At 51.5% G+C, this 25,822-nt stretch overlaps 10 protein-coding genes across 10 annotated transcripts; 6 read left to right on the top strand and 4 right to left on the bottom strand.

Annotated features, from left to right (window-relative positions):
* Positions 1-4: 4 nt before the first annotated feature.
* Positions 5-2,210, bottom strand: CABS01_02049 (uncharacterized protein; the record flags this gene model as incomplete). The annotated part of the gene is made up of 4 exons (XM_060535428.1): positions 5-1,105; positions 1,161-1,572; positions 1,625-2,012; positions 2,117-2,210. 4 exons carry the CDS (start codon positions 2,208-2,210, stop codon positions 5-7), a joined length of 1,995 nt encoding a protein of 664 aa, XP_060395733.1.
* Positions 2,211-4,364: 2,154 nt separating this feature from the next.
* Positions 4,365-5,655, top strand: CABS01_02048 (uncharacterized protein; the record flags this gene model as incomplete). The annotated part of the gene is made up of 4 exons (XM_060535427.1): positions 4,365-4,494; positions 4,553-4,615; positions 4,682-5,144; positions 5,199-5,655. 4 exons carry the CDS (start codon positions 4,365-4,367, stop codon positions 5,653-5,655), a joined length of 1,113 nt encoding a protein of 370 aa, XP_060395732.1.
* Positions 5,656-7,017: 1,362 nt separating this feature from the next.
* On the top strand, positions 7,018-7,806 carry CABS01_02047 (uncharacterized protein; the record flags this gene model as incomplete). Its single annotated transcript, XM_060535426.1, has 2 exons — positions 7,018-7,464; positions 7,528-7,806. The coding sequence occupies 2 exons, from the start codon at positions 7,018-7,020 to the stop codon at positions 7,804-7,806; spliced, it is 726 nt and encodes a 241-aa protein (XP_060395731.1).
* A 216-nt stretch (positions 7,807-8,022) lies between these two features.
* On the bottom strand, positions 8,023-9,759 carry CABS01_02046 (uncharacterized protein; the record flags this gene model as incomplete). The annotated part of the gene is made up of 1 exon (XM_060535425.1): positions 8,023-9,759. One exon carries the CDS (start codon positions 9,757-9,759, stop codon positions 8,023-8,025), a length of 1,737 nt encoding a protein of 578 aa, XP_060395730.1.
* A 2,235-nt stretch (positions 9,760-11,994) lies between these two features.
* Positions 11,995-13,668, top strand: CABS01_02045 (uncharacterized protein; the record flags this gene model as incomplete). The annotated part of the gene is made up of 2 exons (XM_060535424.1): positions 11,995-12,991; positions 13,049-13,668. 2 exons carry the CDS (start codon positions 11,995-11,997, stop codon positions 13,666-13,668), a joined length of 1,617 nt encoding a protein of 538 aa, XP_060395729.1.
* A 355-nt stretch (positions 13,669-14,023) lies between these two features.
* CABS01_02044 (uncharacterized protein) lies at positions 14,024-15,646 on the top strand (the record flags this gene model as incomplete). The annotated part of the gene is made up of 1 exon (XM_060535423.1): positions 14,024-15,646. One exon carries the CDS (start codon positions 14,024-14,026, stop codon positions 15,644-15,646), a length of 1,623 nt encoding a protein of 540 aa, XP_060395728.1.
* Positions 15,647-17,831: 2,185 nt separating this feature from the next.
* Positions 17,832-18,836, bottom strand: CABS01_02043 (uncharacterized protein; the record flags this gene model as incomplete). The annotated part of the gene is made up of 1 exon (XM_060535422.1): positions 17,832-18,836. One exon carries the CDS (start codon positions 18,834-18,836, stop codon positions 17,832-17,834), a length of 1,005 nt encoding a protein of 334 aa, XP_060395727.1.
* Positions 18,837-19,539: 703 nt separating this feature from the next.
* CABS01_02042 (uncharacterized protein) lies at positions 19,540-21,021 on the bottom strand (the record flags this gene model as incomplete). Its single annotated transcript, XM_060535421.1, has 1 exon — positions 19,540-21,021. One exon carries the CDS (start codon positions 21,019-21,021, stop codon positions 19,540-19,542), a length of 1,482 nt encoding a protein of 493 aa, XP_060395726.1.
* Positions 21,022-21,574: 553 nt separating this feature from the next.
* CABS01_02041 (major facilitator superfamily transporter) lies at positions 21,575-22,007 on the top strand (the record flags this gene model as incomplete). Its single annotated transcript, XM_060535420.1, has 3 exons — positions 21,575-21,619; positions 21,676-21,843; positions 21,918-22,007. Coding segments are annotated over 3 exons (303 nt in total), but the record flags the coding sequence as incomplete, so codon positions are not given.
* A 2,127-nt stretch (positions 22,008-24,134) lies between these two features.
* CABS01_02040 (glycosyltransferase family 31) lies at positions 24,135-25,555 on the top strand (the record flags this gene model as incomplete). The annotated part of the gene is made up of 2 exons (XM_060535419.1): positions 24,135-24,677; positions 24,752-25,555. The coding sequence occupies 2 exons, from the start codon at positions 24,135-24,137 to the stop codon at positions 25,553-25,555; spliced, it is 1,347 nt and encodes a 448-aa protein (XP_060395724.1).
* Between the last annotated feature and the right edge of the window lie 267 nt (positions 25,556-25,822).

Below are 25,822 nucleotides of genomic sequence, written 5' to 3'. Positions count from 1 at the left end.
TTCCTTACTTCGGACAAAGTCGCCCGTTCTGAGTTGGGTAATACTCAAGCTGATCCGTAATGTACCAATCCTCAGAACCTACAGCCGTCGTCGCATAAAGTAATCCCCAAGGATCGTACTTCTGCTTGAGCTGATACAAGTAGTCGTAGTTGCTGCCGTAGAATGCCTGTTGCCAGTTCGGCTCGTTGATGTCTGCCTCGTTGAGATACGCTCCGGCGCCGGGACTGGCTTCACGCCATGGCTGCAGCATCTCCACCAAATTCTTGTTCGCAGCAGCGATCTCTGCAGGAGTGGCCTCCTGACTCCATATGGTTCCCAGCATCGCGTGCATCAAAGTCTCGCGGAAGGCCGGGTTCACGGCATTAGTTTGGTTGACGGAAGGATTGACTGCAGTCTTGAAGTTGTATCCAAGCATCATGCCAGCAGCCTCAACACTTTGACGCAAAGCCTTCGTCTGCGCAGCTAGCTTGCTTTCATTCTCCCAGTTGGAACGCGGGAAGAGGCGGGAAGCAGTGTGGAAGTTCCACGCACCAACGACTTCGGATTCTGCAGGCCAAGTGTTTATGACAGTGTTGAGAACGCCGTCGAATTCGGTGTACTTGGGATCGGCGACGGGAATATGCAGAGCAGAGAGACTGGAGAATAGCGGTGCAGAGACGGCGGTCAATTTGACTGTATCCATACCATTTCCCCATTGAGGCGCCATGGAGAAGCTGCAAGTTGTTGTTGGAGCGCACATAATGGACCAGTAGCTGTACATGCCAGCATCGGCATAGACAGGGAATTGGGCAAACACAGCGTCGACTCCAGACCAGAAGGTCTCCGTGGAGACATTGTTGCTAGTTGCGAAGCTGTAAGTAAGCGTAGTCACGGAAGTCTTAGGGTAGGCTCGGATGACGAGCGACGTAACGATGCCCCATGTGCTCCCACCTCCTCCACGGAGGGCAAAGAACAGATCCGGATAATTCTTTTCGTCTACAGAAACAAATCGTCCATTCGGTAGGACAACCTCCATTGAGAGAACTTGATCGGCGGCAACACCATACTTGGACATCAATGGGGAATGCCCACCCCCGGCGGTATATCCGCCACCGATACCGACAGTCTATCTGAAGCATCAGAAGAGTTAAACGAAACCTAAATGATAGCGGGGAACCTACGCGGGCAATACCACCAACAATATGGAGACCAAGCTCATCGGCTGCCTCGTAGAGCTTCAGGGCCTGGATACCAGACCCAATCTTGAATGCTGGACCAATGTATCCAGATATTCGGTGATGGTAATCAGTTCCAAGGTACTGGATACTTTGCAAAGCATGAGTCCATATTGAAAGCGCGCCGCCACCAGAGGACTTCGCATTGAAGTCATGTCCCTTGTTCTTAACGATCAAACGGACGTTGAGATTGCGAGCGAAGTTGACCGCAAGCTGGATCTGGGCTACGTTCGTGACCTTGACAACATACGAAGGGTTCCCCCCCTGAGTACAGTTGGCGCCGGTTCGAGCGATGCTCGGAGGGACACAGCTGACTCCCTCAAAGATGGGGTAGTCTAAGCCAGTTGGCTCAGACATTCTTCGATGTTGTTAGCGAGCCGCCCATGATTCCCTGCATAGACTAAGCTTACTGATATTGAGGGGTTGTCCACGCTGCCGTAATCTCATTGCACTTGGCTGTATCGTATTGAGGCCAGTCCGTGTAGCATGGCGCAGCAGCAGGAACCCCGTCAAGCAGCGCACCTCCCATGAGAAGGTCAAGCAAGAACCAAGTTAAGTCAGACGGCCACGCACGATCACCGGGGAATACCTTGCATGAACGCGCAGTTCGCTTCTCAACGGCAGCTTTGCCATCGCCAAAGTCAAACGCAGCAGTGCCAGTAAGATTGTACGTTGTTAAGTTTGCGATTACTTCTGCCGTAAGTTGAGAAGATTCAAAGTCGAAATACTCGATCCCTGATGGGGCCGCATCAGATGCCACAGCCTGAACTGCGGGAGCAATGGTCTCGGCTGTGATAGCTACTTGAGAACATGGTCAGCTGAATCCCAGATTGTAGGGTGCTGGCAGATTTATGTGTATGAGTGTAAAAAGGCTAGATGAAAGACACGAATTGTTTGCATACCGGAGTTATTGCTGGCGTCACCTTCTTGGGCTGTTTGGCTCAAAGCCAAGTCAGCAAACGATATTGCTATGACCAAGGCCGACGGGCGCAACATGATGCCCAGTTGAAGGTTGACAGAACCCAAAAGGAGCGAAGAGACACCAACAAGCACAGCTAACAGGGATCAATCCTATTGAGCGCATTCTACGGACTCCCTTTTATACGTGCGACCTCCTGGTGGGATTCAACTCGCCGGGCTTGACCCGAGTCGGTAGACTTTGCTATCGACTGGGTTATGGGCGCACAATCCACCAAACCCAATATTTGGATGGGGTCTTCGAGACATGTATGGCAATGTCATGTGCGCCTTGGAGTTCGATCGGAATCCGCCACTAGCATTGTTTGGACGGCCGATCATGAACTATCTGATCAAGTTAGCTTCTCGTCGGGAAAGTGTCCAGAAGAGGGCTGCTCGGCTGTGAGATACCACCCGAGAGCCCATAAGCACAATCGTTCCACCGTCTAGAACTTTAGACAGCTCCATAAGTGACCCAGGGTCCTGGCTGATGGTGGAGCACGAATGTATCCACAAGCAGCGCATCAGTCAACTCAGGCAAGGGGATCATGGATGCCATGGGTGATGCAAGGAATAATACACATGTTCTGATCACCGGCTTGTGCTTCTCGATTATGACATGCCCAATCGACACGGCTTTCCGTGTGGCTCTTGTTTCCGAACCATCGTGTCCTTGACATCTAGAATTTGAGCAACTGCGAATTTCGAAAGCTCCATCGTCAAAATACCAATTATGCGACCACGCAAACTTTGTTGAGATGTGCCATCAATACATCGGACCATCATGCGTGTACCACGGGCTGAAAAATGCCGCTGAAAGAAGCAACCACCGAAATTGTTATCTAGACTACGCCTCCGGGCTGCATATTGGCCTGTTTTCCAACAAGAACTTTTGTACAAACAACACCGGCAGCAAGGAATCCAAGCCAACGGCTTTCTATCCCGGCTTTTTAACTAGGTTCAGTGGCTCTAACACATGTTGGACATCCAACGGCGACGGGCGGCAACATTGAAGTAGGCGGGGACGCGCACCACTTTCTTCGGTTGTTGGCGCTAAGGCGTGGTGTTCTCCATACAATTGCAAGGGGCACCGGGGCAGTAGTAGATGTCCAACAACCAACAAGGAAGGGGTCTGATGGATGGAAGAAACCCCTGAAGTTTCTCACAAGATGAAGTTGCAAGAAGAAACGAGGCAAGGGAGGCTGCCCAGACGACATTAAGTTATCTGCAAAACGAAGATATTCATTGAATACAGGGATGACTACTCACTCATCAACTCTTAAAGCTGACCAATTGTATACTATACCAATGCAGAGCCAAATTCGAAGTTGTTGGCGGGGAATTCATCATTGCAATACATAGTAATGAAGTTTTCTGCGTTGCTCCATCATGAGATACCGTTAATGATAGACCAGGGGTTTTCCGAGTCTTAGGGATATTGTCGGCGAATCCTGCCAACTTGATGTCTACTGTTTAAACGTCTCGAGAGATTGCCATCCGTTGACCCATGCTTGATTTTGAGTCCTTCTAAGGAGATGGGACTCTAAGACCTTCATTTCGAAGGGGCCAGCATCAAATTGTTATGCCCTAGAGAACTCACTCTCGTCCTGCAAGAAGAGTGCAGGAAGGGTAGGTGTGGCCGTGAATGTTCCTCATCATCGAGGCACAGTCATGAACCCAGCAGATCGGGTGTGCCTGCGTCGATGCGGACCTCGGAAATATGGCTTTAGTCTTTTGCCACATGCCGAACAGCTCGCAACTGGCGCAGACGAGAGGATCAGGTCACCGGTCCGCCTAGATGCAGTCTCCGCAAGTGCCCCGGAGATGTTCTGCTTAACATCCCGGTCTCCGAAGTCTCGAACGCCCTTTCTTCATCTCTCTTCTTCAGTTGTGCAAGTGGAATGGACCAAGGATACTGAAGCAGGGCATTATAGCCACAGGGATAGCATGTGCCGCAATCGTACTGATAAAGGAGGAGCCAAAGACCTTTTGCAAGATGGAATGTTGGTCGGATGAAGTTTTTGGCATGTTTTCCTGTCCGGCAATTCCATAAATCATTGACTGTGCACCTTGCTGCGTTGAATACCATGAACCTCATCTACCCCAGCTGATATTCAACCACATGGTTCTGAGGATCATCACCTTCTTATTCTACGGCTTTTTTATCTCAGTTGGAGTAGTTCCAAACCCAAGATGACGGAAGCTCCCACTAGTTGGCTACAGAACCTTGGCATTGCCATTGAGGTCGCTTGTCCAACTCTGGCACTCATTGCGATAAGTTTGCGACTTTACATCAGAATTGATACGAAGACCCTCGGCTGGGGTATGTTCTGCTCGTAAACACTTTATCTTTCCCATGAAACTGATCGTCACGCCCTAAGATGACGCCTGCATATGTGTCGCGATGGCTCTCTCAATTGCCCTAGCTATCGGATCTATTATATGTAAGTCTAGACTCATCAAGAATCAGAGTTACCGAAATACAAGCTAATATCCGCTCATCTATACAGGTATGAAAGAGCTCTACATAGGCATTCACTATTGGGACGTTCCCTTGCCCATGAACCCGACGACAGGAATGATCTGGATCTACATTGTCGGCGCTGTCTACAATCCGATTCTCGCACTGGTCAAACAGTCTGTCCTCATCTTCCTGATTCGTTTCTCCGGTGTCAAAGACGTAGTGAGATACGTTGTCTGGGCAACAGCTACATTCAATCTCGCGCTCATGATCGCCACCTTTGTTGCTGTCATTTTTCAATGCACGCCCATTGAGAAGAACTGGAAACCGACCTTGGCAGGGAATTGCATTGAGCAATTCTCGTTCGGAATATCGACTGCATGCTTGACTATTCTGACAGATCTTGTCTCTGTTGGTCTCCCATTTTACATCTTCCTGGGCTTGAAGATGCAGAAGAAAAGGAAGATTGGGCTGATGATTGTGTTCATGCTCGGAATCATGTCTGCAACCTTGTACCATTCCACATTCCCGTACACTACGTTTTGCTAACTGTGTATTACTGGCAGTGTTACAGCCGTGAGCGCCATTCGTCTCTACTTCCTTGCCAAAAACTTCACCGACAAGAGTCTCGATGCGAACTTTTCCCTTGGTTTCTGTGTTTCCTCCATTGAGTGTAACGTGGCCATCATGACAGCATCTGCACCAGCTCTTTGGCCTCTTATTCGACGATGGATGCCTCAGCTGAAGTCTTCCAAGGACCAAGGTTATTATGAGCACCAGTATCACACTGGTCAACAAGGATGGATTAGGACAGGTGATGGCCGCGAAGGCGCGTCTTCAAATGCCAACGGGGACATCGGTCTGAGAGGTATCAACATCAGGTACACCAAGACTGAAGCCCATTTTAGCGGCTCTTTTGCTCGAGACTCGGACGAGGAGTTGATGAAAGGTACTGGTATCATGCGAACAACCAACTTCGAGGTCACACACGATGACGATGACCCACGGAGTGTGGCACAATAACCACTGGAATATATCATTCTATTCACATCTCGCGAGATGCAGCAACTCATTCACGAGGAAATTGATGGGTTGTAGGGAGGTAGGAGTCTCATGGCTTATTTTTATGACGACTCTTAGTGTCTTGATGTATGGTTTCCTACATGTTCAATTTTTATCATTTACTTGTCGTGACTCAAACTGAAACAATTCCTTGTTAGGAAAGAAGGTGGATTTTCGATGCAAAAGTTTTCCAAAAGTAGTGTGTTTCTATAAATCCAGCTACCTGTTATGTACCTGGCTAGTCATCATGCGGTTCATTCTGTAAGGGCATCACTGGAGGCTGACCGGACCCATGGCAATGAACTCTGAGGCTCCATGTGTGAACAGAAAACGGTTACTGATACAATGCTTCCTCCCATCTGTTCTGAAGTCAAGTATCGAGCGAGGCCTCATGATAATCCTGTTCGGGGGTTTTTGCTATGCTTGAAGTTCCCCTTACTTAAGCGGCTCCAGAGAGTCTCAACGTGCCTTACCTCAAGTAAGAATTTCCATCCCCGATCGCGTGGGCCAAGTGGGGCATATGGTGGCAGGGATTATGTCCGGAAATTATCCTGGGTTCATCCCAAGTAAGTTGGACGTAATCCAGAAACTCTGTTTGATGGCGTCGTCAGAACGTGTGTCAAGTAATTCAACGGCTTGGAGTTGTCCGCGTAGTCAAATGTGTGCAGTCAGATAACTTCACTGACGATATTTTATTTCAGATCTGTGCCAATTTGGCTCAAGTTACCGTCCCGTCCCGTCCGCCACACCGGGACGATGTGGGGATCCTCCGATCGAGATCTGGGCGCGCTGGTATCACATGACCGTGACACGGTACGATACACCCATATGCTAACCCCCAGGCTCTCCCAGGCTCTTGGTATTTGCACGGGGACATGGTCAAAGAGGAACAATTCCTGCCTTCCATCGCGGCCAGGCCCTTGTATCTTACATGCAATGCGCGCGGCACGGGATTGCCGACTGAATCGCCTCATTCTTAGCAATGGTGTTAAGACCCCGCCTGGTTTACCCCCTTAGGCAGGAGATGAATTGCCGTGTGGCGGCCCCATTTTCCCCGGCTCTTACAACCCAATTAGTAAATAAACTCTGACGGCTGGATACAGGAACCATGGAATCACGACGTTGTAATTTGTTCTGTAGGGGGTGTAAGCTGGCCTCGCGCTAATGCCCAATCAGAAGGGGCTTTTTCCTCTTTAATCAGCGGGCAAAGGCTATCCCGTCGGCAGCTACTGGTTCAGATAAATATTCTCGTTGAGGGCTCTTGATTCTCTTTGAAGATTTCCTGAGTGACTCCGTCGTCCCAAAACACATTCGTTAACTACAATGGCCAGACATCGTGTCTCGTTCTTTGGGCTCATAGTCGCCGCCAGCGTCTCAGCCTTTCTGACGGAGGAAGAATTTCCCTGGCAACCTCCCGGACCAGGAGACTTGCGCTCGCCATGCCCCGGTATCAACACTCTCGCTAATCACGGATTGCTGCCGCGCGACGGTCGCAACATTGACCTGGAGGTTCTTGGGGAAGCCACGGCACTGGGCTACAACATGGAGCACAACACCATGCTGGCAGTCGGCATCCCCGCATTGACGACATCAACAACGGGAAATAGCTCGACTTTTCACCTCAGCGATGTCGATCAGCACATACCGCAAGTCATTGAGCATGATGGAAGCATAACCCGCGACGACAAGTACTTTGGCGACAGCAACAGCTTTAGCCATGCCGCATGGGGCCGCGCATTGGCTTCTTGGGGTGATATTGAGATCATCGACGTACGTTTTCCAGCCCTTGTTGTAGTTGCTATCTTTCGCACAGCTAAGAAAACCCACTTGTAGTTCGCTGCTGCTGCCAGAGAAATCAAAGCCCGCTTCGAATGGGGCGAAGCAAACAACCCAGAGTTCAACGCCACCTTTGCGAGAACAGGCTCACTTCTTCAGTATGCCTTGCTTCTGTCGGCATTTGGGGATTACGGAAACGCCAACATGACTTTGGTTCGGTATTGGGTCGAGCATGAGAGGCTTCCACTGAGACTGGGTTGGCAACCACCTGTCAACAACATCAACTCCACCATGAACAGACTCATTGCTGCGAATATTTCTGCCTTGTGGGTTTAGAGTCTCGTGCATACAGAGAGCTCAGCACGGCGTTAAGAGAGACAGCAGATGCAAGGTCTGTTCTGTTGATCGCGCAGCCACCTTCGTGTAAATAAGAAATGTCGGCTACATCTAACAATGCATCCTCTGTTCATATGAAAACGTCACATACTCAATGCATTCTTCGCCCAAAGATTGGCAAATTCAATCCAAACTAACTTAGTTTTGAGAGGGAAGCTACCAACTAGAGTAAATAGCACCTTCGTAGGCTTTGAGTTCAAGGCTCCCATCTTCAATCCTCTTGGCGTTGTTGCCAAGTAGTTGGTTCCAGCCATCAAAATCCTTTAGTCGTAAGTTTTGCTCCTTGTCTGAAAAGTTCAAGAGAACCAGTGCCTTCCTGCCTTCATAGCTTTCCATGGTGAAAGCAAATAGTTCCTCGCTTTCCTCATAGTCCTTCACTTCGGAGAACGTGCCGTATACAAAAATGTCCTTCTCTTGCTGTCGAAGGCTCAAGACTCGCCTCCAAAACGCTAGCACGCTGTCCTTATCCTTCTCTTGTCGCTCAACATTCCACTCGCCATAGTCATCGTTGACGCGCATCCACGGTTTTGAGCCCTTGGTGAAGCCTCCGTGTGCTTCGGTACTCCACTGCATGGGCAGTCGCCCATTGTCTCTCGCCTTGATTCTCATCTCCGCCAAAACATCCGACATATCCGCGTCTTTGCCCCTCTTCTGAAGCACGCTATTGTAGTAGTTCTTGCCCTCGACATCGGCATAGTCGTCAATCGTCCAAGACTCTGGGAGGTTTGCCATTCCGATTTCTTGCCCCTGAAGCAGAAATAATGTGCCGCTCAGAGTGCCAAGATAGATGGCCAACATCTTGGCGGCCTCTTTCCTGTACTGCGGCAAGTCCGACGCGTATCGTGAGAGCGAGCGGCCAGAGTCGTGGTTGTCAAAGTAGACCGCGTTCCAGCCGTCACACTTCAACATTGCCTTCTGCCAGAGGTTGGTAATGGTCTTGAGTTTCGAGAGGCGGTAGTCGCCGTGCTCATACTTGTGGTTCTTGCCAAAATCCATGTCCACGATGTCTCCAGTGAAGACCATGTTGAGTTCGTGTCTATCCTTGGCAACATACTCGGCTACGCTGTTTTCATCCTTGGTGAAGCCTAACTCACCAACCGTCATGCATCTGTACTTGTCGAAGACCTTCTCGCGCATCTCCTGGATGTACTCGTGCATCCGAGGACCACTGGCGTAGTACAGATCACCGGGCTGGAACTCCGAGTCGGGCCTCGTTACAGGTGCGTCAGGCAGTTCGGGGTGTTTTGACATGAGATTCATCGAGTCGATTCTGAAACCATCGGCGCCGCGATCTAGCCAGAACTCCATATCAGAATACGTCGCGCGACGCATGTCCTCGTTGGTCCAGTTGAGGTCTGGCTGTGAAGGCAGGAAGAGCGAAAGGTAGTACTGCCCCGTTTGCTCATCCCATGTCCAGGCACTGCCACCAAATATGGAAGCCCAATTATTGGGTGGATGGCGGTTGCCACTCGAGTCGATCTTGGGGTCTCGCCAGAAATACCAGTCCCTCTTGGAAGATGACTTTGACGAGCGAGACTCTCTAAACCACTCGTGTTCATCGCTGGTGTGGTTGACGACGAGATCTAGGAGGACCTTGATGCCCCTTTCATGGCACCCCTTGATCAAGCTCTCTGCATCTGCAACAGTACCGTATGGCCTGTGAATGTCGCGGTAATCAGATATGTCGTAGCCCATGTCATTTTGAGGGCTCTTGAAGATGGGAGAAAGCCAAATAGCCGTGGCTCCAACGGATTTGATATAGTCCAGCTTCGAGATAATTCCGGAAATATCGCCAAGTCCGTCATTGTTGGAATCGAGAAAGCTGGCCGGGTAAATCTGATAGACGACAGCTTCTTTCCACCATTGTCTGTCTGGGGGACCTGAAGTCGCCATAGTGGCTCTGGTGGAAAAGAAAAGACCGTTGGAAGAGCTTTTGTTTTGACGACAAGGCGTGGGTAGATCAAAGAGTAAGGACAGTCGTAGGTTTGCAACAAATGGGCGTTGCAAGAGGTCAAGCTTGTTCGCTTCTTATGTTCAGTCTCCAGACTCCCAGGTTTTGAAGTCGGCTCATGGAAACTTAACCCCCGCAGCTACCTACCCCAGATCATCGAGTCTCAGTGATGATTGGGGGTTGGTGCCAGAAACATTCGCACTAATAGCAGCCTCATCCATATAACTTGCGTGGCGTGGTGAAGACGGCTAAATTTCCATGGTTGAATTATGATTCGTCCGCATCAGCGTGGGGAAGCTGCTAGTGCTTGGCAGCAGTCATCCCACACTGCAGTATAGATAGATGCTGGAGTCAGCCCAAGATCGTTGCGTGGGGCTTCAAGCTTGAGACACTAACACAGATCGGTCCAAGTTGCCACATTTCTGCGGTGGACTAGGTTAAATTACTGGTGAGATGTGAGGGTGTTGTGGGAGGTGTTCTTTCGGTCTCGAATTCAAGACACAGAGTTGACCGAATTGCCTGCCTCTTGGTGGATACCACGGAGAGACGCGGAGAAAAAGACGAACACGGGGAAGGCAAATTTTGCCGGGCTCTAAAAAAACCGTAGCCTGCACGTGGGACTATGGGGCTGAACGACGCTCAAATTCTCGGGATATTGAAAACGGACGAGTGGCTGGTGGCTAAAGCGCTCCGCTGGGCCACAGTGCCGAAAACAAGCCTCACGCCGCACTTTGACAGCAAGAACACTTCATGTTATTTCTGAGGTTGCTTTCCTTGAGTACACTTCTTCACATTGGCCTACCTTAATCATTCGACTTTGTACATCACACATCTTGTCAACATTGTCTGGCTTTGTTATTCATCTAGTCACACAACCACCAGGCGAAGGTTTTCGCGCAGTTTCTAAGAGGATCCGTAGTCCAAAGTCGCATTGCTGTGTTTTTTAAGGTGCTTATACTAAGTACTTGAGTAAGAACCCAAAACCAACATCCGATACAGTAGACTCCGCGCCAGAGCTGAAGTGCAAATAACTCAAGACACCAACGTGGAGCTGCTAGTTGAAACTGGATTCAGAGCAATAGTATTATCGACTGATTTCATCAAGTCTTTTGACCAGATGAGTAGGCCCCGCCATGCCTGGCCCAAGTCTTCGGCGAACAAAAGATGCCTCGGCCGAAGTCCGAAATCAGTTTTGTTGCATTAACTTCGGAAATAATACTAGTCAGAAGTCCTCAAACATGTAGCTACACAGACACTAGAGGGTAGATTGAGCAGTCTCGTGATACGCACATGCTGCAATCCGTAAAATCGAGCCATGCTTCCCTACAGATTGACAAGGGCCATGTTAGCTCGTCATCGAGTTGATCGTACTTTGTTGATGTTCCGGTCTACGCGAGTATGTGTTCGACCAGTCTTTTTGTTCAAGGGTCTCAAGGCCATCTCTGACCCGCGATTCTGGTCCTTGTTCTTCATGTATAGGTGGTTAGACAACTCTGGCCCACAGGCTCATCACGCATCGGTATCCAAACTTCCGTACCTAAGTGAAGCTATAGTCACGATTCTAGCGAATTTGCCAAGACTTACAAATCTGATTGTTCAGTCTCTCGATATTTTCTTCCATAGACCATGAATGGCGTGAAGATGGGATCATCGCAGTTTTTTGCGTGGAAATGTTCATCCCCAGAAGGTGGGCGCAAGCACCTTTCACGACTTATTGCCGTAGCTCGTGGCTGAAGTGTTGTGTTAGTGAGTTGCCAGTTCTCCACCAGAAAGTTGAACAACCAATCGAAATTCAACCATTCCAACCGGTGCCAACAAAGATCAATGATCCACCAAATCAGTATTTCGAGCGAGACTTCCGAATATGAGCAGACACACAGACCGGTCCAGTCAGATGGCGAACCCAAGGACTTGTTTTCCTTGCTAGCGCGTCGAAGTCCCCCATGGCGAGTTCCCCGTGGGGACTGCTGCCACGGCCCACAGGTGTCGTCCGATGCAGATGTATAGAGTATTCGGAACCGAGCACATGGCTCGCTGAAACCTCCTATTCCAATTTGTATAAAGTCTTCAGAGCCCGCCTACCTTGTTCCGAATAACATTTCCCTCCAGCTCATCTAAAACCATTTGGTTTAATATAATTCCCCCGGCTCGATCCTCTCATCTTGTTTCCTTCCACGATGGACGCCAAAACAGCAGAGGCGACTACCGTCGTCGACCACGACCATATCGAAAAGCTCGCCATTGCGGACGAAGCCGTTACAAAGGCAACTGAGAACCAAGACCTGACTCCCAAGCAGCAGTACCAGCGTCTTTGGGCAAACCTCAAGCAAGACAAGCGTTATGTCTTCTGGGCACTCTACATCATGTCCCTCGTCTTCGGATGGGGTTACGACTCTGGACTTTCAGGAGCTGCCATTGCCTTTCCCGAGTTTCGCAAGGCTTACGGAGACTACTACCAAGTGGGAGACCAATATGTCATCCCCGCCCTCTGGCAATCTCTTTGGAACGCTGCCAGCACCATCGGTCAGGTCTTTGGTGCCTTCCTCACCGGTCAATTCGCCGATACCGTTGGCCGCAGAGCCGTTCTCTGGACAGCCGTCATTCTCTCCCTTTCTTCCTCATTTGCCCTGGTCTTCGCTCCAAGCCTGCCCGTACTCTTCGTCTCCAAGCTGCTGCTCGGTTTCTCAGTCGGCTTGTCAACCGTTACGCCTCCGCTCTACGTTACCGAAAATGCTCCTCCTGCACTTCGAAGCTCCCTCAGCTCGCTGACCAACGTCATCATTGTTCTCGGTTTCTTCCTGTCTTCCATCACAGCATGGGGATCCTCCAAGATTGAAGGCCAATGGAGCTACCGCCTGGCGTTCGCCATGACTTTCCTTGTCCCGACCCTCTTCATGATTGTCCTGCCGTGGCTCCCCGAGTCTCCCGTGTGGTACGTCAAGAAGGGCAGAGACGAAGATGCACGAAAGGCCATCTTCAAGCTCTACGGAAAGAATGTCGATGTTGAGGAGAGACTCAACTTCATCAAGTCCGAGCTCGAGCTTGCTGCTGGAGAAGCCAACATGGCCAAGCAGACCAGCTGGAGAGCCATCTTTTCCAAGGAGCACCGTTTCCGTACGCTTGTTGCGGTTCTTGGATTACAGTCGCAGAACTTCTCTGGTGGATACTTTGCAAGTGAGTAATTGTCACGTATTAAAATTGACAAACAGACTGCTAACTTAACGGTTCTAGACACCTACCAGACCTACTACTTCGAGCTTATCGGCCAGGCTGATCCCTTCGGACTCACTGCGATCTCCTCCACCCTCCAATTCCTCTCGAATTGCGTAGCAGTCACAGTCTCCGACGTACTCCCGCGCAGAAAGTCTTTGGTCGGCGGCGGCGCGTTGCTGTGCTGCTGGTCTATCATCATCGGTGGCACATCTCTCGCTGGAACTGCGAACTACTCGGCAAACATGGCTCTTCTCGCTTTCATGATCACATGGTCGATGTTGTACACCGCTACAGTGGGCTGCTTCGGCTGGGCCGTCGCTCAAGAGACTGCCTCGCAAGCCACAAGGCCCAAGACCATCGCCTTCAGCTTGGTGTGTCAGCAGCTTACAGCCCTTCTCTTGTCCTCGGTGTTCCCATTCTTCATCAACCCTGACCAGCTGAACTGGGGTGGAAAGATCATGTTTCTGTTTGTCGGCGCCGAGGTGTTCGTTCTTGGGCTTCTCTTCTTCTTCCAGCCCGAGACGAAGAACAGAACTTACCAGGATATCGATCACATGTATTCTCAAGGGATTCCGGCAAGGAAGTTTAGCGAATACGTTGTGGTGGATGGAGTGGCCGTCAAGAAGGCCACCTCTTGATACAGTGCAGAGTACACTTTGTCATAGGCACAGGAAGGTTTTCGAGTCTGTTGTTTATCTAGGCTTCCAAACCATATCTTCATATAAAGCGATCCGTTTTCAAGTTTTGAAAATTCAGCCTAAATTTTGACAAAGGATGGGGAAGAGATACCACGCTAGTAATGCAAGTTCCTTACTTGGGTTAGTTCAGAAATTGCCCCCAGAACGACGTTGCGGAGAGTGCGGAGTCTTACCATAAACCTGGAGAACTTCTGCCCGCAACGCGAAGTAACCCCCTACCACATCCTTCATCCATCCTGCATGACGCTTTTCTTATCTTTGCCTCTTCACGATCTATCTCCTATTAATACGTATCATGTCCCAAGAAGCCAAAACACGGTACTCTAAGAGGCTACCCAAGGTTCGACAGGCTTGTGATCCATGTCACTCGCGCAAAATCCGCTGCGACGGGCGCTGGCCCTGCGCAAACTGCCAGGAGACAATATTGGAGTGCACCTATGTGGCGGTTCCGAAGAAGACAGGGCCGAAAGGTCCCCGTCATGCACGGAAATTTATCCAACGGCAACAGATCAATCCACAACAGTCTACATCCTTTGCCGTGAACCCAGATGCAAGAGAAACCGGATACGAGTCCCAGACGAGCAGATCACCACATGCAGTCACGCCACCATCACCGACTCAGAATGCGACTCCGAGGGACCCCGGCTTTCAAGCCTCGCCCCTAGTATCGACTGATATCATACAGTGGTGTCTCGATGCCTTCTTCAGGCACAAATACCCACTGACACCCATCTTACATCGACAACAAGTCGAAGAATGCATACGCGATCTCTCAATCTCACCCGAGAAATACGGGCTTATGACAGCTTGCTCAGCCGTCATATCCCTCTCGCCCGAGATCCTACAGCCACCAGACCCGCCCTCAAATACGTCGACGGAAGTGCCTGCGCCTATTCTTCCAACAACAGAGTTTCTCATCTCAGAAACTCTTCGAGCTAGACGTCAATGCGATCTCGCCGAGCATCAGTCCTTACTTCATGCGCAAACCTCCTTCTTCCTATTCTCGGCCTTCTTCTGTATGGACAACGATAATGCTGCATGGTACTATCTCCGAGAGTCAATCACCATTTTACAGACGCTACGCCTACATGAAGAAGCCACGTACAGCGACATTAACGATCCGGTCCTGGCGACGTATGCTCGACACATGTTTTGGGTTCTGTTCATCACGGAAAGAGCATATGCGCTGCAGAGGCACAGGCCGCTGACACTGCAGAGCACCTTGGGCCTACCCATTGTTGACCCTCTAAGCTCAGATGCCGCAATCTTACCCGGATTTCTTGATCTCATCTCCCTTTTCCGGCACTTCGATACCGACTTCATAGCAACTTGGAATTCGTCCACGCCATCCACAACATCGTCTTCGGACGCAACAGACCCAGAACATCTCTCGAAACTACAAACCGTCCTGAAGTACGCGATCCCAAGTGTCTCAAACTATTCCGAGATGCAGCAAGCCGACCTCTTGATCTCACGGCAATGGCTCAAGGTCATTGTGTGGAAGCTATGCGTGTCCAAGACGCTGTTATCTATCACGGATAGTGAAGATAGCATGTCGCTGAGCTACCCTACCGCCGTGGCCCGCGACGTTGTACTGATTTCGCGGCTGCTGCCAACTAAAGCATTTGAAGCCAACGGTGTCGGCATACTAGAGAAAGTTTTCGATGTAGGATGCTCACTGGCAGATCTGATATCGCTCGGTCCAGCCACGAATCAGTGGTCCGCTATGCATGTCGGTCCGATTGATATCTTGATGGAGATTGTAAGAATAGTTGGGACAACTCTTGGCGGAAGTTATAAGCATTTGGATATATTGTATAGCAAGGCAAATGACTGCCTTTTTATGAATGTTGACAGGATGATAGCTCCAGGCGAAGCCAATCCGGAGGCTACTGATATTGAGGAAGTTCTCGAATAGACTACGCGATAATCGCGGTTCCAGGCAATATCTCAATCACATTTTCGAGCAAACCTATCTCGGAGCCTGTTTATGGCAGAGGAACAAGATCTGGCAGTTTGACCATGACTTCTTGTCGTGATGGCTTCAACTCACCATAACCTCACCGCACGATACGGAATCTCGATTATATAATCACCAAGATCCTCGCTCATACTCCCTATTTTCGGAGCGAGCCTCTTACCTATTTCCTCCTTCTGATAGGCAACCGTTCTCTACAGTCCATGCCGATACCCATGTTGTGACCACCAAACACTTCTTATGTTCAAACAGGACATCTGCTGTTATTGTCTGACCCACTCGCTTCCGGATTATGTGGCGCGTAATCTCGACTTCGCTACTACGTATCTTGTCACGCATCGACATGAATTTTGCGTTGCTATTCTCTTCTTCTCACATTTGCAGGGATTCTCCGAGAGCAGAGCAGCTTGGATCACTTATAAGCTGGTAAGGTTTGATTGGATAAATGGGAGTGACGTAGCCTTCGAAGGACCAAAAGTCTAGAAGACGGAGGCTGACATGCTGATCAACTCACTGCAAGCGCTGAATGGGTCTCAGAGCCGATCACGTGCCGTGCAGATACACATAATTCCTTATGTATACCCCCAGGCGAATGACTAGCAACTCTGCACAAAAGTACTATGTAGGTGGTGGCACATGGCCAATTCAGCCCGACCGTGTCTGCAAAGTGGAAAGGGTGATCAAGCGCAAACTTATATGCGCGACCACTTATCGGCCTTATGCAGCCAGGGAAGGGAGAACGGGGCAGGGCTGAATTCCTTGTGTCGTCCCGCCGTGTAGAGGTTATCCTTGCGGTGAGGACGAGTAAGATGGAAGATGGCAAGTCTTATTGTTAGGGAATGAGATACCTACATATCTGGGTAGCTAACTAGCTACACGAGAGTTGATTGGCATCTGAGTTGACTGGCCACACGGGCCACTGAGCGAAGACATTGTACGCTAGACCGGCAACGGGCCGGTCGAGCCCCGCTAATGAAGCGGCGCCGTCAAATGTGAAGGAGATGCCCGTTGAGACCCCAACCCTTCTTGACCTTTTGCATGCGGGCGTCGAAGACCGTGTCGCAACTCGGGTTTGGATTTCGATACAAAGACGAACGAACTTGCTCAAACTCCATGTGTGTTCCCTTTCCTGCTCTTACATCTACGGTCTTGACTGCGCGCTGCAGCGTATAGGCGCAGAATTGGCTCAACAGTCAGGATTCCTAGCTAGGATCGCTGCCCTGATCATGGGCATATCCACGGAGGCCGTCATCGCTCTTGTCGCTCTATTCATCGCCCTCCCCCCCATCATATTCAAAATGTTGCAATGCATGCGTCAAAAACGGCTGCGCACTGAGCTTCCAGGTACTATTTTCTTGGATCTCTTCTCACCTACACCGATTCCTGTACAAATAAGGATATTAACCTTTGACTTGTCGTTCAATAGCGCCAGCGGTTTCCTCGCTCGCTCAGATCCAAACACGGTGGATACCTGGCTCCGATGCCTACCACGAGCTTTTCGCACTTACACCCCTCGAATTTGACCGGAGCACCACGAACGCATCAGAATCTTTCTCACGAACGCGCGTGATGATGGAGTACACGAGGGTCACGGTGAACCGTCGAGGCCTATAAGCCCGCATATTGGCAATCTACAGGGTTCTCCTTTGTAGGTGGACCTGTACATCACCAACAATGCGAGAGGAGGAGCTGCATGCCACCGCTAGATTTAGGCTCGGTCGCACTCGGCGCGGTACCTTCGGATACCAACCTTGGGGAAGTGGAAACAGCCCTTCGGCGCCGCACCCCACTTGGACGGGACGGTCGGCCGGAATATTCGGACAAAAGCCAAAACTAGCATCGCACGCTACGACCACAGAAACACAGCATTTCAGGCGTTTGGATATTGTTAGACAAGATCTTTGAGTGTAGAAACACTTTTCAGTCTTCACGTCGCTATCTTCCCATCAAACGGCGCAACATGCATTTAAATCTAATCGCATTCACCCTGCATTCTATGAGATGTTTGATTGGGCCAACATGCCCTGTAGACCAGGCGTCACCCACCCACAGTGAAACTTGAACGCTATTTTGTCTCTGGTGGAAACATCGCGATACTTCAGATATCTGGCGCTATCGAAATCCATTAAACCCGAAGACCGCCCAATGCATCTTCAAACACCTCGAAATTCCCCTCATTCTTGCGATCGTAGACCGCAAACCACACCTCCCTCCACCATCCACCCCCAAATTCAGCTTCGCCCAGCACCTCAAGCCAACATTTGACAATCTCTTCAGGAGGGTTCCTAAATGCACCGCACCCCAACGCTCCCAGCACCAGCAAACTGTGACCCCGACTCGCCGCCATCCTCAAACAAAGCCTCATCTTACTCATCGTGAGCGTGCGATCTGTCTCCTTGGCAAACTCATACACTTCTTCGTCCCCAGCAGGCGTGGAGATTTTCCGCTTCACCACTTCCGGTCTCCGAATCGCCGCAATGCTGAGCACACTAACAACAGGTAAATCGCCATACGCGACTCGCGGAACGAGAAGTTTGTGACCGCTCGCCATATCACCTCGGATGACAACCACATCAGGCGTATAAAGTCCCCCGCGGCGCTTGAAGGGATAATACCGCTTATGCAAGCTGAGATAAAGCGACGAGCGATAACACATGGCCTCCTCCTGCGCAATCGCACCTTTCAACCATCCGCCGCCGGCGTGGATATCTGAAGCCATATTCAGCACAGCCACACGCCCGCCATCAGGTCGGCGCGCAGCGAGTTCGATCGCCGCATTGAGCGAGTCCTCGTTGACGATCTTGATCTTTGCGCGCGGGGTGTGTCCCGGGCAAGCTGAGGTCTTGAGAGGCGGGAGGTAGTCCAGGTGCAGATCTTCTGATTTTGAGGCGTTGACGTTGGGGAGGTGGGGGAGGATCTGGGGAAGCGCGGAGCGTGTTTCTGCTGCGACGGCGGCGAGTGATGGACTTGAGCGATCTGATGGTTTTTGGGCGGGTTTTGACGAGGATGAGGGGCTTGGTGCTGATGATGATGACTGCGTGGGGAACTGTCGATTTGGCGAGCGAGGTTTCTTCTGTACTCCGCCGCCGTTCCTAGAAAAAGCGAAGTCGAAGAGGTTTCTCTGCGGCATCGTGATGTTTGATGTTGAGACGCTGCTTGACGGTTGAAGTTGACAAAAACTTTAGGTTGAGATGAAGGATTGATATGGCGTCTTGGGATGGATGCCTAGCGCCTGAACGAGACGGAATGCGCCTAGAAGCGAGATCCCTGCTGCGGGGTTAATGGTTCGGACGGTTGGTGCTGTGAGTGCCTGGAGATCTCTTGCGCCGCCGAAATTCTTGCAAGGATGCGCGTTCTGATTGATGAATCGCCAAGAGAGGCAATGTATTCAGGGAATCGCTGACGTTAAATGGTGGAGAAGAATCCGAGATGTTGGATTGGAAAGAAATAAGGTTGTCGATGTTCAGTAGCTGCTGTCGATATTAGAAGTGAACCGGCTGACCGGGCTGACTCACTAGTGGTGCCAATTTCTCTCCAACCGTTCGGACGCACGTGTTGGTCAAAAGCCGTTGCAACGGAAGGCGCATTGAGAGCGAATAGATAAGGCAAGACACAAGCGGTAAGAGCAACAGAGAAGGAGCTGGCGACAGGTGATTGGTGTAATTGCGCTTGTGGCTCTTCACGCGGACACTCCGTGGTTTCTATGTTCCTATGTGTATCGAGGCTGAGTGTTGGGCATGGGTATCATTTCAGATTTTGTCTAGATGATTTATACATGGTGTTACAAAACTTAACATCCTTCAATGGGCCTCTCATATCTTTAATAGGCATCTTTAGGCTTTTGTCTTTATGGCTCCCTCAGGAATCGCATCCTCAGCCTCAAATTTGCGCGGGATAAGACCTTCAGCCATATCAATCGCGCTCTGCATGTCATTCTTGTTGAACAAGAACAAGCCCTGGATCGCAGCTGTACTCGTGAACCGGTTCGCTGTCTCCCCGATGCCGTTACCAAAGAGACCCAGATCTTCCAGTCTCTGCAAGAATCGTTCCCGACCAGCACCGTCTGTGTCCACGTCGCCGTAAAAGCGGTCCCACATCAGACCTGCCTGGTACTTAGTCGCCTCGCCGATACGCATCATCATGTCTACTCGACCCGGTCGAATCAGCGCCGGATCAAGACGCTCAATATGGTTCGTGGTCAAGAACGCGATGCGCTCCTCGCCGGCAGCCAAGCCGTCAAGAGCATTGAGCAGGCCAGAGAAGGTGACACTAGCGCCGCTGTAGCCATCGGCATCGCGCTGCCGGCGATTGACGAACGCCGAATCCGCGTCCTCTAGCAAGAGAATACTCCTGCGGGGCAATTTCGTCAAGAGATATGCCAGCTTGTCGTCCGTCATACCCATCTCGCTGAGGTTGACCATAGCCACGCTAAAGTCCAGCTCACCAGCAAGAGACTGGATAAAGGAACTCTTGCCGCTGCCAGGGGGTCCGAACAGCAGGTATCCACGTCGGTAGGGGATACCGCGGTCAACATACCACTGCTGTCGTCCCAAGAAATCCTTGACGTCGTCCACGATGCCTTCCTTCACGCCCTCATCCAGTATAACCGAGGCGAGAGGTCGCTTCTTCCGAGGATCACCGAGCGGCGCCCATTCCATGCCTCTTGCAGAGTATACGACCGTCTTGCCCTCATTCGCTTTCGCCGCCAGCGCGTGCGCCTCACCAAATATGTCCTCGAAGACGTGACGGTGCGCCCACAGCGTCGTCAATTGTACGATTTCGTGAGGCTCGCCCGTGTTCATGTTGGCCGTGTTGTGCTTCTCGCGGTTGATTGCGATGAACGCATTCTTGTGCTTGACGATATGTCGCCCGTACCCAGGCTGTAGGAAAAAGTGCGCATTTGTCGGGCTATTTGCACCTCGCTGGGTGGTAGTGGTCGTCGAGACGGAGAGGTTGTGGATGCGGGTGATGCGCGAGGCAATGAAACCGGCTTGCTCGCGCGGCTGCGACAGCCACGCGAGAATCCAAGGGTACGCTGGATCCTGCTTGCTGATTTCGACATTGACGAGGAGGCGGCGGCGAGCAGCTCCGGCTGCGACGACGACGCCTTTGCGACCGAAGGCTGCGACTGCGCCTAAGCTCGCGAGGCCGATGCCGCCGGCGAAGAGGGGGTTGTTGAATAGGGCATCGAGGTTGAAGATCGAGGCTGGGCCGGACGACGCTGCTGTCGGTGCCGCGATCGGAGCTGCCATCGGTACAGCAGCCGCCGGCGATGCAATCGGTGCTGTCGAAGCTGTGATTTCGGTCGGGGACATGATCAACGACGGTTGTGATGGCTCCAGGCTCGCATCGCGCGATGTTGGTGCGGGCTTTGGGAATGTGGAAATGTTCGACGATTTTTTGAGACGGACCGGAAGCTTGAGCAGGGATGATGGAGCTTGCCTCAAGTCACGGAAGGCTCTGAGCAAAATCCCCGGTCAAGCGTTCAGGGGCCTACCCCTGTCGCTACGTGCCCTGAGAACCCTTGCGGCCCCGGTACTCCGTACTGTGTAAGTACTGGACAGCTCTTTCCACAACTGCTCGGTGACATTCTCACCAATGTTCCTTGACATTAACGTCTCTATGGATCTGCACCTACCTGTCCCCTCTAGAAGCACTATATTCGAATCCGAGATGTTCTCAGAAGCTTTTTGATGCGCGATGCCTAAAAGCTGCAGTGCTTCAACCTTCGGCAGTGCAGCTCTTTTCAGGACACCGGAAAAGACCATTAAATAACCAGTGTCGGGACCATCAACGGCCAATTGTTCTTCGATGATGCCGGTATCTTAGACGGACTCCAATCTGGTATTCGGTTAGTTAGCCCTGATTATTTCGCGGCTGCTGCATCTACGGGAATCTAGCTGCCGCATCTTAGTGTGAGACGAAGCAGACTAATTTCGCCAGAATCCGACCAAAATCACCCTTAGCAGAATCCCGAGAAACAAGGGCCACCATCAGGTGGTTTCGATGAAGCTACTAGAAGCTGGATAGAAGACCATGAGAAAAATAACTCGGAATGGGATTGTGGCAAGATTACGCATAACTACATGGGGTCGGCGCCTAAGTTCAAGATCAGAAAAGTCATCATGTTGTCCCTGGTTGTTTTCACTGCGTACGTCATCCAGCCCTTTCGAATTGTAAAAGGGGGAGGCCAATTGACTAAAAACCCAACAGAAGCTTGGAAATCTCTATCTTCATTCCCGCGCGTGTCCAGTTCTTCGAGGAGTTTGGCTTGACCCTGATGCAGGCAATCGTGCCTTGACCAATGTGCGTCTTCACCCTCGGCTTGAGTCCTGTCGTTGGCGGTCCATCATTGGAGGAAGTTGGCCGGCACCGCGTCTCATGAGTCTCTCTCTGGATGGGCCCTTAACTCTCGGCGTGAGGTTCTGCCCCAGCTTCGCCGGAATATGCGCCCCCCGGTTTCTCGTAGGGCTCTGAATCTCTTGCAGCTTGACTATCTCAATGCTCTGTCTTCGACCACGTACATCATAATGCCGTTTCCTAGGCCAAGGCTGGTGGACGTCTGCATCGCTCTCTCACGCAGCCACAACCGCGAACAAACAATATCCCAGTGATAGGAGCTGCCGTCGTGAAGCGGAAGAGCTGGTGCTGCAATACGCATTTAGCACTGCGTACGGCTCCGGAATTGAGCAGCATGGCATAGTCTTTATCTCGAGAGCAGTGAGATGCGTCCTAGGAGCCTTGACCGTTGTATTTTATAGAATCCCATGCCCGTTGGAACACCGCCAGAGTACAGATTTCTGGCCATGTTCGGGTATATCGGGTTCTCACTGGGGCTTTTGATTGGGCAAGGTTATCCGGGACGAGAGCATTTCCGACACAGTCACGAAAATATCGATATATGGCTGTCAACGTAAAGAAGCATAACTTGATGGTTCAGATATTCATAACTGAGCACATGCTGACGTTGCAGAGGAAAAAGTGACAGCTCGGGCTGGCCCGAAGATGGTGATCGGCGGCGTGGAGCAGTCTTCTAGCCGGGGAAATGTCCGATCGTGCCGATGTAACTGGGTACACCTGAAAACGGGAGTTTGGGGGGCTGGCTGTGGAACCCCCACGAACCCAAACTTGTCACTTTTTGGGCGTTAGCCCGTTGAGAGCATCATTTCGTAAGGTCCCGGGATGAATCGAGCAGGGTTCAATATGACGAACCAAGCGCGACGGCGTAAAACAAAAACAGGGGCATTTGTGGAGGGGTTATCTCTGTTGGTCGACATCGGGATGAGGGGGAGGGGAACGCAGACGAAGTACGTACGTCGCCTTTATCAATCAGATCAATTTTTTTCTTCCAATTCTGAGGATGGCCTGAGAAGGGGTCTCGCGCGTTTCGACCAGACATGGAGATGAGACGCGCAAGTCCTTCAAGACATATCCGCTTCATGGTGTGACCCTTTGCCATTTTGGTGTTATCCCTTCGGCTGGGGCTGTGCCGAATTTGGTTTGCTGGGCGTCCAGGGCCACCCACGGCAACTCCAGTCTCCAAGAGCACCAAGAAATCCCAAGACAAAACCACGCAGCACGGCAAAACGGCACTCATTTTATTTTGCTAGTGAATCCATCGCGGTGTGCTCTTGGTATCTTCTTGGCTCAGCCAGGCACCCAGCCATTGCCAGCCAATAGACCATTACGCAACGCTGTCTGCCGGTCGCGCGGCTTATTCAGGCCAGATGAGGGGGACTGGATGGGGTGCAACACCTTGGCGCGCATGAGTTTGCTTTGCGCTTGGCCTTTTTGCTTTTCGAGTGTTGTCTTTTTTTTTTCTTAGCCGTCTCAGTCGTCTGGTCTCATTCTTTAACCGGCCTTGTCCTGCAGCCACCAAGCCCAATGATGTTTCTGGCGTGGCGACCTTGTTTCTCACTCCTTCAACGACATCTCTAGAGTTTTTGTCGCATCTCAACTTTACAATGCCGCATCTACACCCATCGCGATAGCTTCATTCTATCCACCCCGTCAATGAGTTCAAGCGACATCTTCCACCTTCTTCAATGATCACGACGACGAACCCACCTCATCACCACATCAGCCTCATTCTGCTGACGACGGTTGCTTCTCACTTAACCACAACGCAAAGGTATAGCTTACGTCACTCGAACGCTCCCTTGGCAGCCATTCCTCCCTCTCGATCAAGATCCCGTGTGTCCTGCGACATCACGCCTGGCTCCCATCGCCGGATCTTCAACTCTCTCGCGCTCTGCTTCCTTCCCGCGGCTCTGCATATGTGACTCTGACCTGCATCACCAACAACCGCCACCCAATCGCCGGTGCGTGACGGCCACCACCTCATGACAACCTCACCACACCACCACCCCCTCACCACGAACCACACCCAAAACCGCCCAATCACATCCGTCGCCAAACAAAAACAACCATGTTCCTCCCCTCACCACGCATAAGACGCCTCTTCATCCTCCTCTTCCTCGCCTTCCTCATCGGCAACGCCCTCTTATTCCTCGTCCTCCCCTACGACAATCCCCTCGTCCTCGCCTTCCGCTTCAACACCGCCAGCCTCAAAAACTGGTGGCGCGGCCCGGGAACCGAAAAGGACGCCTGGCTGTACGAGCCCGCCAAGTTCCCCATCGAGTACCGCACCGACGTCGGCCTGCTCATCAAGACGGGCTACGGAACTCGTCACCGGCTCGTGGCGCAGCTTGAGGCATTTGACCTCACGGCGCGGGATAAGGATGCGTTTGTGGTAGTGGGCGACTGGACGCCGCGGGAGAATGGGACGATTGCCGGGGTGAAGGTGCACGATGCCATTGGCGGCGTCATGGCGATGCCGGAGATGAGGGCCCATCATGATGCGCCCAAGTTTAAGGAGTATCTCGCCCTCACGGATGCCGTGCAAAAAGGGGATGATGCCAAAGCTACTGAGATTGGCCAGAGTTTCGGGTGGGATCTGGATGCGCTCAAGGTAAATACTCTCCCTCCTTGTTTTCCCCGCGTGTTCGCGCACGCAAGGCAACGAGAGCGTCGTACTGACAGCAGCACAAGTTCATCTGGGGCCTCGAATACATCTACGACAACCTCCCGCCAAAGAAATGGTACGTCATCGTCGACGACGACACCTACCTCGTCAAATCCTCCCTCCGCCTCCTTCTCGCGCATTGGAACTCGGACGAGCCGCAGTACATTGGCAACGCAGTCGGCGACTTCAAGGGCCGCTTTGCGCACGGCGGATCAGCCGTCGTGATATCGCACGAGGCAGCGAAACAGCTCCTCTCTCGGCGGGACGTTGTCGCCGCGGCGCAGGAGCACTCGCTCGAGGAGACGTGGGGCGATAAGCTTGTCGCAACGGCGTTCCAGAAGATCGGGGTTTACCTCGATGAGCGGTACAGCCACTTCTTCAATGGCGAAAGGCCGAATATCAGCAAGATGATGGCGGACCGATTCTGCTCGCCGCTCGTGTCGTTTCACGGGGTGGCGGACCCAGCTGAGATGAAGAAAGTTGGACGGGCGTTTGCGGACGAGAGGAGTCCGGTATTCTGGGGACAGCTATGGGAGATTTATGGCGCGCCGTCAGTGGAGGAGTTTAGGAGGGTGCCGGTGCGGACTGGGCGTGATTATGTTGGGAGGATTGATGAGCGAGCGAAGATGGTGCACGCGGTTACCAGCGCAGAGGCGTGTTTGAAGGAGTGTGAGGGTATGGGGAGCAAGTGTTTGGCGTGGGCTTGGGTCGAGCACACCTCGGAGTGCAAGCTCAGCCCGTGGATGATTCTTGGGGAGGAAACAGAGGGGCACTATTCGGGGATCAACACGGACGAAGTTGAGAAGCTACAGGTAAGTTGTTAAGAAGTTGAAAGGGTGGCGATAGACGGCAACGGTAGACATGAGAGCGTGATGATACCCAGGGAACACATAGGCGTAGCGGCGGTTAGAATTGGATTACATTTGGTCGGTATTTGGGGGACGGCGCAGGTAACTTAGGCTTTTACTTCGAAAATAAGTATCGATCCGTTTCTTTCTCAATGAGACGTTCCCATTTGCTTATTGCTGAAGTATTTTGAGAGACTGACGACTCCGGCAGCAATCTCCACATGACTATATCTGATGCTACGG

The sequence above is a fragment of the Colletotrichum abscissum genome, assembly GCF_030869225.1.
Source record: "Colletotrichum abscissum strain IMI 504890 chromosome Unknown Scaffold_4.1, whole genome shotgun sequence".
Lineage (NCBI taxonomy): Eukaryota > Fungi > Ascomycota > Sordariomycetes > Glomerellales > Glomerellaceae > Colletotrichum > Colletotrichum abscissum.
Note: the sequence above shows the minus strand (reverse complement) of the source record. Positions and strands in the feature narration are given on the sequence as shown.